The sequence below is a fragment of the Colias eurytheme genome, chromosome 11 (genome assembly GCF_061535395.1).
Source record: "Colias eurytheme isolate Ceu_HAF_F1 chromosome 11, ilColEury1 Martin Lab GWU primary, whole genome shotgun sequence".
Taxonomy (NCBI): Eukaryota; Metazoa; Arthropoda; class Insecta; order Lepidoptera; family Pieridae; genus Colias; species Colias eurytheme.
In genome coordinates, this window is record NC_142990.1 from 1935951 (window position 1) to 1948923 (window position 12973).

The window sequence follows — 12973 nt, forward strand, 5'->3', positions numbered from 1 at the left end:
AAAACGTCCAATTTAATATTAAGTAAAACCATAATAGACTTACTTCATAGAAGTACAATGACAAATTTTGTGGCGCTTGCGTCGCGTTTATATAATTTTTATTTTACATACATGTATAGCTTTAATTTTTATTGTAATTACAAATTTTATGTACCTATATGAAAATCCATTTTGAATATAGAAGTTGCTCAATTCTACAGCATCACATTAACATCCTAGAATGTAGATGATTGAATTAAGCTTGAATTAAGCAAGAGGCTTTATTGTTATTTTTACATTAATTAGGTATAAAAATTATAAAGTATACTCTTGTTACCGGTAGCGATCATATAAATTTTTATTCAATATATGAAAGCATAATATGTATGTACCTACTGTAATTGTTGTTACCTACCGAATTTATATTGTATTATATTGAAATTGCTCTACATTCCAATGTGTACCTTTTTCTAGTTCTATATTTGTGACATAAATTTTTTGGATTGTTTTGTTAAAATGTATTCAAATTTGTATATGTTCTTATTTTAAATATAATTTGTATTTGGGTTTATTGCTCAATGTGTACCTACAATAATAAATGTTTTATAATTTTATATTCCTGTTGTTTCATTTACCTTTTCCACTTTCCTATATTCATCTGATACCTATCGTGATCACTAGATATTAAGAGAAAAAAAAAACAGTTGATTTTATTTCTACTTTAAAAACTCAGGCCCCGGAACCACAATTGTGTCGTGGACCGATCGGTCCGCTTGGGGCTCAATGGGTTAAAGTACATTTGCGTAATTACTGGTGTTTGGAATTCAAGCTATGTATTTGAAAACTATGAATTCATAATGATTATTGATCAATAGTTTGAACTTTCTACGATAAAAGTGTTAAGTTATTTTCATTTTGATAAAACACAATATGTATCGATAAAACACAGGGTTCAAATAAAACGAACAAGAATGTCTTTTAAATTATTGTATTAATAAATAATGGTAGTTCTATTTACATGACACATCTTTTGTTTTGGCAGAAGATAATAAAATATTACACAAAGGCTCGTCGTAACTGAAACGTAACGACCAAGTGTAACACGAAATACATTGGTAAACCCATTTCACCGCACCGAGGGTAAAACAAATTAATTTTAAAATACTGGTCGATTTTTGGTTGCGGCAACATTGACGGTAGGTACTATATGAGAGGCGGCGTGAATACTGAACATGATTTGAAAAACGAATGCCTGTGTGAATATTATTTTGACATAACATGCACACTATTGCTATAAAAACTATTACGATACAACCTTTTTTGTTACTGGCTAACTTTTTTATTACGACTTTAAATGACCAATTAAAATTGGAAACGTATTCACGCGTCCCCTATGCAAATTTATTTAACAAAAATATAGTTGTGCCGTCGATTACATACAAACACACTGGAGACATACAAGCAGTCAAACGCACGTGATCTAATCGTATATCACAGGTTTCTAAACCTAATGATTTCTTATAAAACTCACGAGGATACACTAAGTTATTAGTATTACAACCTTCTTACGACTGCATTCAAACTTAACTGAAATAGCTTTTTGGTTATCCAGAAAATATATTTAAAAAGTTTGTTGTAAGAGTATTGAGTATCCGTTTTTAAAACTGATACAATTTCTGACAAGAAATTAAATAGATATTGTAAGAAACGAATTGAATGCAGTCTAACATTGCTGTTCAAAATTTGTAACTAAATTAAAATTAGTTTACACAAACAACATTCGAGTGAATACAGAAGATTTGATACGAGTTATGATGACGTTTGCGAATGCTTTGATATGTCTTATTTCACAAAATGAAGACGTTACGACGTCCGTGGCAAGAATTGGGCATTTACCAATGACATACACAAATAATATCAGAATAACTTTAGGCAAACGATTACAATTTAAAATTTCAAGCATATCCATAAGATCGACGACAATATCGCACCATTCGTTTATTAATTTTATTTTTCACTCCTACTTTACAATGTACATAGACCCCGATGTCTATTATTGCTTATTTTTTAAAGTTTTGCTCTCAAAACTTTATAACCTATAAATAATTTCACGTCCGTCCCAATAAATTTACCATTCAATAAATACGTACACGTAAAAAATATAAACTATATCAATAGTTTAATCTTTAAAACAAACTTTTCTTAGCCTAATTATATATTAATAACTATTCATCAGTATGTTTTCAATCATTTTCAATATAATGCCTACTTTATAAACTTTCCAAGCGCCTGAATTTTCATCAGTATGTTTTCAATCATTTTCAATATAATGCCTACTTTATAAACTTTCCAAGCGCCTGAATTTTTCGCAAACACTATTATATAAACTTATGTATTTTATTTATTCATCTTTTATTGTATGGCTAATTTATAAAATTTTATCATCGCTAAAATTAGAAAATGTTCATTTAATGTAATCCATAAAATATAAGGTCACATTTTAAAAGTTCGAAAATGATTTTTTTATCTAAATACGATACAAGTTAACTTTCTGGTTGAAGCCAGAGACAGGCACTAGAGTTGAAAGTAAAGAAGGCTTATGAAATCTGCTAATAATTTAATGTCATAGATGTAAAAGCAAATATATTAAATATTAATACCTACAGTAACACTAAATTATTACAAAGAAAATGATTTCATAATGGTTCACGTAATACAATATAAATAAGTTAAATATTCTAAAAAGTTAAAAATACACACGTCTTAAGCTAATAGAAAAGCACTCAATTACGTTTGTGATACACGTATCGACATGATGCTATTTAAATCACTAAAACAACGCCAAAAAACAACCGCTAATGTATAGAGGAATGAAAATTAACATTAAAGTAACTAATACACAGATAAAGGTACAAAAATACAAATAAATACTACGTCGAACGTGCTAGTCTCCTCGCGGCCGCGTCGTCTCACAGATAAATATATTAAACGTTGTTTGTACTTTCGCTCTGAATAGTGAATTAATTGTAGATTTATTAGTTTATGAGATCATTGCATCGCATAACATTTATCATGCGCTATAATAAAACCGACAAAATATGCAGACAATTCTATCTTATGACATACAGAGCGTATAAAAATAAACTAATTCCGTAATTTGAGACACCGGTTAAACTAAATACAAACACAAGAATATACAAAAAACTACAATTATCGTCTTAAAAAATACGATTCGATACTAACGTAGTAACGTAAGACTAGTTGAAATGCGATAAACACTATTAAAAATTAAAAATATATCTTTGATTGATAGCTCACTTGATTTAACTTGAAAAAAAAAATACGTCATAAAAATTGGTAGTCAATTCCGATGTAAATGCACTAGTGGAATCTCGCGGGAACAATGGACCAGTCTATCGAAAAATCGAGAGCTTACTTTTAATATTATAAAACGAGGAACTACAAAACGTTTGGAAAGCACGCTTGCTCTAGAAGACCTGAATCGAAAGGCATCGTATACCTTACATTGCTAAGGAAGCGATTTCACTCCGTCTTTTGGAAGAACATTGGGCCGACGGGCCCGGCTTGCGTCAGGTGCCCGACTCTTGGTAAGGACCTGTCACAGTACACGGATGCATCGGAAACAAAGTCGTCCAAGACATCGTCGTTTGTGTGTCAGCCCTGAGCATGATTTGCCCTTTCTTTTTAGCCGTATTGGTAGCTTCTACTAAGGCAGTCAATGAGCTATACCCACCCGGTATATAATTCTCATTATTTTTCCACTTTTCAGGATTAGGAGTTTGTCTTTGATCAGGGGTAGGCGTTGAGGCTGGGGAAACAGAATTAGAATTGGGGCCGGGGGTACCTGGCGTTGGTGGGTTCAAGCCGAGTTTCTTTAACCTCATTTTTTCTTCCCATTCTTCAAGACCGTGTTTGGGGCGGTTTAAATTTCTATGTTGATAGAATACTAACGAAATTCGGGTAGGATTTGCTCTATTTGGATTTTTTACTGCTGTAGTTGAATGCATTTCATGTTTAGCGCATTCGAAAAGAACACTGCCGTGACCCAATGCTATCGCAACACCTCCCATTTGACTATCTTTAAAACATTCCAGGTTATCGGAGACACCTGTAACTTCTCCAATAGGCTCAGCTTTTGGCGGTTCCGGCGGATAGGGTATGGAAAATGGTGGTGGATATATGCACCAATTAGGTGAAGATTGACACCAATTTGGAGATGGATTTTGATAAAAATTTGAAGCAAAATTTGGATTGTATTGATAACCATACGAATTGTAACAATGAGAGTTTCTAATTAACTCTTCCCTTTTATATTTTTCTGCGTTGTAATAGGCTATGCTATTATAGTCATTATACGAATTTTCATAAGGATTAAAATGGCCATAGGGATTTGATGAAAATGCATAAGCATTTCCCACGGTGGGGTAATTACTATAACCTTGAATAGGTGACTGATTACCATATGTATTTTGATTCACTGGGTAGTTATTGCTTGTTGTTTCTGGCTTGTGTGCCATTGTTGAATTTTGATTCGATTCGTCATGATTAATTGTGTAATTAGCTGGTGGGGTCTGCGTTTGAGGATGGGAATTTGTTCGGCTATCGTAGGGACTTCTATGTTCATAGCCCTGACTTAAATGAGGTCTATCAGAAGGAGGATACGGTTTCAAAAAAGTGGATTGATCTAAGCCTTCTGGAATATTAACATGCGATCTAGATGGCGGCCTCGCCTTTGGTACTCTAAATACTGCGTTTTCATTGTCAATTGCAGCGTCTTTTGGCTTGGAGGGATCCCAATTTCTATGTTCTGGCGATCTCCAAACACTCTTGCGAGCATCACCAGCAGCTGGTGGATCGTTATTTGGTGATTTCATTTCTGATATATGCGAGGAAGCCGGGGATTCTGGCGTATTTTGGGGTTTATGAGAAATTTCAGTTCTAGGAGAATTGGGTATATCAAATTCAGGCATTTTTTGTGATATATCGGGAATTAAACTTTGCTTATCAATTTCTGGAGTATTTTTAGTTTGGTCAGAGTTTGTATCACTTCTATTGGAGTCTGGACTATAATTATTTGATGTCATATTTAAATGAGCTGTTGTAGAATCTGGATCTTCCTTAACAACGTTATTAAACATTTCAGGATTACCAAAATCGGGCCAAGGATTTTGTGCATTATTTATTTCAGGAACATTGGGAGCATTAAACTGTTGCTCACGTTTTTGAAGACCAGATGCAAAACTAGGTAATTGGTTCTGGTTTGTGTTTTGGCAATTAGCGTCTACCATGGGTGGTGCGTGATTCGGATTGTATAAATTATTTTGGTTATGAATATTATAGCTTTGATCGTAAGGATTATACGGCGAATCTAACACGGTACTCGATATTTGATTACTTTGCAACTGTGCGTCGGTGAAGTTATCAATCATTGACGCCATATCTAGAAGAGCCGGATTACTCATATTTGGATTTATAAGATTGGGATTAGAGTTATGCATATTTGGATTTACAAAGGCAGAATTATAATGAGGGTTGTTTGGGTTCGGTTGAAACGCTGAAGAGTTAGACTGGTGTAAGGCGGGAGTAGTTGCTCGTGGTGATGCGCTGTTTTGACTTCTCGGACTAGCAATGTTCCTACAATCATTTGGTTGGGGAGTTTTAGGGCCCGGTGTGGAACATTGCGACTTCTTCTGGTTTGGAGACGCTTGTGGAGTATTTGTTGACGAATTATTAGAATCGGAGTTGTCTTCCTCCTTACGCTTTTTGCCGTGTCGTCTGCAAGGTTGTAAAGGTACTGATCGAACCCGAACCTCCATTGGATATCTGAAATTTAAATTTAATTGTTTTTGAAAAAGTACGATTATAATCAATAATTAGAGTAAAAAAATATTTCAAGGCGGGAATTGAATTTAAGTTATAAAATGACGTTCTATAGGATAAACTAGATCTCAATACACAGTACTTTATATGATAATTCAATTGACGACCACAAATGTTTATTCCATAGCTTTAATATCGATTAGGCCCTATAAAAAATAATTCAACATTCATTCCATATAAAAATACTAGCTGTCCGCCCCGGCTTCGCCCGCCCTACATGTTTAAACTATCCTATCCCTCAAGTTGGATCGAACTGCACATGGTGTGCGAATTTTATTATAATCGGTTAGTGTTTAGGAGTCCATTGAGGATAAACATTGTGACACGAGATTTATATATATTAAGAATAGCCAACATATCAACACAAAAAAAGGTGTACATCACCACTCACTTGTCCAGTACTTGCAGCGCGCCGCTCTTCATCTTCTCCTCCTGCGCGTCCTTCGAGCCGAACTCGTCAGTTGTATCGAGCACGTAGAGCGGTAGCACGTGGAGCTGCTCGTCGGGCGCGGCGCCGAGCGCGCGGTGCCGGGCCAGCGTCACTACCGCCGTGCAGCCGTTGTTCATGTTGTGCAGGTCGCGGTGTGCGTGCGCGCAGAAGTCGATGCATGCTGTTACACCTGCAAGAAAATATGTGTAATCTTAATATATATAAATCTCGTGTCACAATGTTTGTCCTCGATGGACTCCTTAACCGATTATAATAAAATTCGCACACCATGTGCAGTTCGATCCAACTTGAAAGATAGGATAGTTTAAACATGTGGGTACCACGGGCGAAGCCGGGGCGGACCGCTAGTGGTTTATTATAATGCTACGGGAAATTCGAAATAAATTGCTAAGAACTTTCTCTCCCTCGTTTATTGATTGTTACGTATATAGATAATTGTTATGTAGTTGTTTCCGCGACTTTAGCGATAATATTTTAGTGACCTGTGTTATTTTAAATATTTAAAAAGTGATAAAAATTGACCTAGAAGTGAAGAATCATACTTGGTCACTTATAATATTAGTAAAACGAAAACATTACATCAATTAATATGAAATGTAGAAAAACTTACCGGAAAAAGGTCGTCCCGGTTTGAACCCTAACCGACAATCAGACGCTTCTTTCTCGAATTGACACTGATTGTCGAAGGATTTTGGTGCCAAGTTCATATACAAGGGACTGAGTAATGTCGCCAGCACATGCATGCGCTCTTCAATCTCGCTCTCCTCTGTTTTGACCGAAAGTCGGAACTTGCGGACAGTTTTTGAACGGGCGTACTTGCATCCATTGTAATACATGGACCAGGAGCAGCCGAAACTGTAGGAAGCGCCGCATGTTTCTGGATCCAAGCCTGGAAGATACAAATACAACATGAATATCGTATAGTAATAAGAAAATATTGTCTCTTAATATTTCTCTGCAATTTTCGTGTCAAGTCTAATTCAGAACCGCCCAGCCTGAATATGAATAGAATCAATTCTCACAAGCTTTCTTTTTTATTGGAAAATTATCCACTACGATGAAAATAATATACAAAACCAACCTTGACATGCACAAGTCCTATTCTCGTTAGTAGCACATCGCCTAGTTGTGGGCAGGCCATATCTATTAAGTTTGTGTGATAGCAGCGTATAGTCCAAGTCAGCTTCAGATTGAGGAATCCCCTCCCAAGCCACGAGGCACACTACTATCCAGGACGTTGCACATTTATGGCCACTACGGAATTTTACGACGACCAAAACCTTTTCGGTGTAGTTTGCGCGCCTGATGACCTGTAAAAGACAACAAATAAGTTTTACAAAATGCATTAAATGAATATAGTACTGAGTTGAAAAGATAAAAAAATATTTATAGTTAATGCAAAGTTAAGTCTGTAAATATTTATGGTATAAGTCATTTACATAAAAGTGCACATTAAATAGAAATATTAGGTAAAAACATTTTTGGATCCATACACTCACCCACTTGGCCATAGGACAGCCTTGAGCTGTTTTGCCCTCTTTGCCAGTGTAACAGACTTTCTCTATCCTCAATTCCTTGCCAGATAATCCAGTTCTAGCTTCTAGATCTTTTCTTAATTCTGAGAGAGATGATGCTGCACCTAAAATTGATTATTAGTTTATATATTTTTTGCTCTTTTCATAAAAAACAAAACAAAATTACTGAATGAATGATGAATTAAGAAAATAAGCTTTCTTTATTAAATGTAAATACGTACCTAAATGTGTGTAATAGCTTCCGGGTTCGGGCGGATTTTTATCCGCAGGAAAACAGTTGCAATCTGGTACTTCTGTTCTTGAATTATTTCGCAATCTCTCAAGATTTTCAAGATATTCTTTAGAGTAATTGAACTGGTTCTCTTTTGGGTTTTTCGAATAAATATCGGGCGTGGGTGTGTTGCGTTTGGCTTGAACTTTTGGATCTAATTTTTCAGTGGAATCAGGATCCCCTTCTAATATTTCATCTTTAGTTTGAAGTCCTGGACATGCTCCGTCTCTAAGGTGTTCAGGTGGGGGCTTCTTTGTCGAACCTTGTCTACAGCATGAATACCCAATTTCATTTGTTATAGCAGCGGGTCCTCCGTCACCAGCGAACATATACGGTTCACTCTTCGGTGGACCAAAATTCATATTTTTATATATTTTGTGTCCTGGTGGTGAATGTTCCGATTTTATTTGCTCTATATAATAAGGGGGCTTTGGTTCCAACGGTACGTGACCTGGAATAATTTTTCGGTCATCTTTATTTATTTTGGGTTCAAAATTTCTGTTATATCGCTGAAACCCCATATTTTCATGTAGCCGTGGCATTTGTGCGTAATTCTCAACAGTTTCAGGTCTCCTTTCTAAAGGATAGTTTTGAAATTGTTGGTAGCCAACTGGTTTTTGATTAAAACTTTCATGCTTAATAGTAGAAATCGGTGGTAAAACATTAGGTTGTGATCTTGGTATGACACCATTTTGATAATCTCGTTTAGGGTCAATTATATTGTTAGGATAAGAATTTTTGGCTACCATTCTTTGTTGTGGTTCTGATTTCATTCTTTCGTCTTTTTGATATGGGTAATTGTCAGGTGCTTCTAATTTAGGTATTAAAGGTGCAGATGGATGTTTAAATTTTGCATCATATGCTTCCCTTTCATAAGCTCTCTTTTGTGCGTTTACGTCCCGCGGTGGCACGCAATTTTGTTGATTCATTTCCGATACAGGTCCAATGAGCATTTTAGATTGAAAATCTTTACTATCTTGTTGTTGATTATAGTTTATATTATCATTAGCATACATTTCCGTATATTTATGCGCATCATAATGTACATTAGTATAACTATTATATTGACCTCTCATATCAGAATACGACGGCAGCTTTTGAGGAGCTTTAGAAACGTTCTCCGATGTATTGTGCTTATCATAATCTCTCGAGACTTGCGTCCCCCCCTCCCATACGTGGTGGCCACCACCTCCGAATTCACCCGCACTATAAGTGTGGGAATTTTGTGTATAATTACCAGCGACAGGATATACCTGATCGCCTACGCGGTAATTACCTCGGAGATGGTGGCTATACGATAAAAAATGACCGGTAGTATTTCTATCATCAGCGACGGATACACAGCCTTTTCTATCGTCTAACCCTCGAGGCGGCCCCTCTCCCGGGTCACCTTTGTCAGGAGGCGTATTGGTGCCATCGCGTGAGTGGTTTTGCTTATTCAATATCATTGTTTTCAGTCTCGAGTTCAAATTAACCCTGTCTGATTGAGAGAACATCTGTTGTTCTGACTCCTCTTGTCTTTGCTGTTGCATTTGTTGATTTTGCATTTGCTGATTCTGGATCTGCTGATTTTGCATTTGCTGATTTTGCATCTGCTGACTCTGCATTTGTTGATTTTGAATTTGTTGATTTTGCATTTGTTGATTCTGTATTTGTTGGTTTTGTAACTGTTGATTTTGCATTTGTTGGTTCTGATAATTTATTTGATTTTGTAATTGTTGTTGTTGACTTTGCATTTGGCTGATTTGCTGTTGGTTTTGGATTTGCTGATTCTGTATTCTTTGGTTATGTTGCCATTGCCGTTGTTGCCAATCGTTTTGATTTTGTGATTGATTGTTTTCATTGTGTTGCCCGCTCGTATAGCCGCCCGAATACCCGCTACAATCGAGTGAAGCTCGCGGACCGTTGCTCCCCTGCAGGTATCCAGGCTCGGCGTTTCCCGAATGCTGTCCATTCTGGCTATTTTGTTCTTGCCTATCACCGTCGTTATTGGAATCGCTTGTTGTATTGTCACCGTTATTGTAATCTTCTGAATGCTCTGACGTATAATCAGCGCGCTCATAATTTTGTTGGCTTACTGTATAAACAGGTGCGGCGGTGGTTGGAACTGCGCTTTGGTAAGACGCTGCAGACGCCGGCCTAGACTCATTTCCTGATGTTACTCCCGTAGTAGGAGCTTGTTGTGCGTATTGCTGTTGATATTCCGTCGTATAGTGGGGAGCTCTTGGAGATGGAACTGGAGTATAGGCGCCTCTGTTTGACGGTGGTCTTGGAGCGGGTACTGCTTGCACGCCTGCTTGATAGTATGTGTTATTCGTAACGTCAAATGTTGTAGCGACATTCTGGACGGTGTACGTAGTGTTGGCCTGGTAATGCGGAGACGTTGCGTAGGGCGTGTGGTTACCCTGGTAGTCTAAAGTTGTTTGTCCCGTTTGAGTTGGCAACTGTTGGATGAATTGGTTCTGCCATCCTGTAAATTAAGTTAGGATATCTAATTTTAGTACATGTGACAGCACCCACACAAATAGAATGATACGATATTTATAAAGTTTATAAATTCGACTTGTTTTAATAGTTTAAACTACAGATTCTGAAAATAGATATGTATTTCATTTAGTTCATGGTCCTAAGCCCATCCCCTATTTTGATTAAAATTTAATTAACACTCTATTCTTGCCACAACAGCGTTAATTACGATAGTGACGGGGTTCACTAATCCGCTGTCGACGCTCATTATAGACTTGCGGAAATCTGTTAATGTTTCCATAGACTGCTAAGTCTGGATTAATATAATCAGTAAATTGGAATTTCATGCTTGTAATAATGAAATGATATATTGCACACTTGCAATATATCATTTCGATAGAGTGTGAGTGTATATTGCACCATTTAAACTTTGTGTGTTTTGGAGGTTTAAAATTCCGAATTAAAAATATATTCTTTGTAATAAAAGAGTAAAAAATAATCATTAACAATACCATGATAGCCACAAGTGACAGTTATCATAATGTTAAGAATTCATACGTACCTTGTGACGGGTCTGTCTGCCAGGTTGTCGGAAACCTGTTCGGGTCTCCTGCGTAGAACGGCATTGGCGCCTGAAAAAAATAAACACACGTCTTTTTAATCGACTTCCAAGTGCTGATCATATCTATAGTAATGGAAAGAAATGGTAATGATTTTTTTATGTTGTGTGAATTACTGCAACTGTTCAGGATTATAATTAAATTTAGTTTAATATGTAGGTACGTATATAATAAACCCTGATAAACGGCGGTCATATTGTGTAACTTATGTAACGTTTTCGAATTGTAGAGCTTTTCAATTTTTTTTATTAAATAAAATAATCATTGCCTAATCTTACATTTTAATTCAATTAAGGGCCGATTTTTCAATCCTTGGTTAAAATTTATCCGTCCAATATTACACGAACATTTTAAAATGTCACCTGTAAACTGTCAAATACGGACAATTAGAATACATTTTTGAAATGGTAGTTTAATACGTTTTTCGATGAATAAGTTTTAACCAAAGGATTGAAAAATTAGCCCTAAAAAGGTTAAATAGGTTCATATTTTAGACGCGCAGTTCATTATTCTGTCATACTAATTTGGAACACGTGGCGTTCTTGAGTGCAATTGTCTTTAATTAAAATTAGCCTGAATACTAAATAATAGTGTCTACATAAGTATTGTACAATACACAAACGTCGTAAGAAACTAGCAATACAACTTCCATAAGAATTTATTTAGGACACCTCATGTTTTAACTTATTTTACGTTATCTTTAAACAATTTTAACATTCCTCACTAAAATGTACATTTCCCAAGTACACAGTCGACATTAATTTTTCAAGTACGAATGTGGAATAGCTATTTTAATATTCGACACACATTACAACACATTATAGTATTGCGGACGAGGTCGCTTCCAGCTTCGTCTATTGTTGTGTTTAGGTACTGTTAGCTTGGAAACACGCTTCAAAAGATTATGAATTATTTTCTAAAGCTTTTTAATGTAATTACAAAACAACTGTTTATAGTGACAACCATTCTGCTTTAAATAGCGTTATTCCAAATTATTCTTAATATTTAATTTATGAGGGTTATACGTTAGGTTGTATTATGATAAAATTATGTAAATTTTCTGTAAACCACACCATCTTATCTTGTAATTTCTAGTTAAGGGTGCGTATAAAGCAAAATTACCAATCTTCTATTAGATGATAGATTTGGCGCTCTTTTTTTCTCGAGATAAACGTTTGGTTTTGTCACGATAAAAGTGGTTTATCGCAGATAAAACCAAAACTAAAAGTAATTACACAAAATGCTCTGACAAATATCTTGCAAATGTTTTAATATAATTGTTTATGAAAAAAAAATCATAATAAGTATTACCATGTCAAGTAGAAAACGTAAAAGTGTGAAAATTAGAGCTAACTTGGTGATTTTTTTTTATCGAGTCAATTTTAATATTTTATGTTTTTGATTGAACAGAATCGTTGAACATATCATCTAGTTTGATATATATTTTATTTTTTAGATTTGGTCTTGAATATTACACGTATCATCTAATAGAAGATTGGTAATTTTGCTTTATACGCACCCTTAAACAGAGATATATGTTCCAAGAATTGGAAGGGTTTCGTAAGTTTCTCATGTCTATTGGAGAGTGATCATATCAAGAAAATATAACTTTTCACGTTGTAAATACATTTTACGATTATTGATTTACATAGTCCAGTTTTAATTTGATAAATCGACATCGCTATATCATCAATTGTAATTGATATTTAATATTTATAATACCTACATCTTTTCATATAGGTATCTACTG

At 35.4% G+C, this 12973-nt stretch overlaps 1 protein-coding gene across 1 annotated transcript in view; it reads right to left on the reverse strand.

Moving 5' to 3' along the window:
* Positions 1-951: 951 nt before the first annotated feature.
* The window catches only part of Tet (Ten-Eleven Translocation (TET) family protein), a 40666-nt gene continuing 28644 nt past the window's right edge, over positions 952-12973 (reverse strand). The window contains exons 4-11 of the mRNA XM_090107167.1: positions 11166-11235; positions 8088-10607; positions 7831-7970; positions 7413-7641; positions 6942-7220; positions 6272-6500; positions 2313-5823; positions 952-2244 (exon numbers count right to left, since the gene is read on the reverse strand). Coding sequence (XP_089963293.1) covers positions 3570-5823; positions 6272-6500; positions 6942-7220; positions 7413-7641; positions 7831-7970; positions 8088-10607; positions 11166-11235 — 5721 coding nt within the window. The 3' untranslated portion in view covers positions 952-2244; positions 2313-3569. The remainder of the gene's footprint in view (positions 2245-2312; positions 5824-6271; positions 6501-6941; positions 7221-7412; positions 7642-7830; positions 7971-8087; positions 10608-11165; positions 11236-12973) is intronic.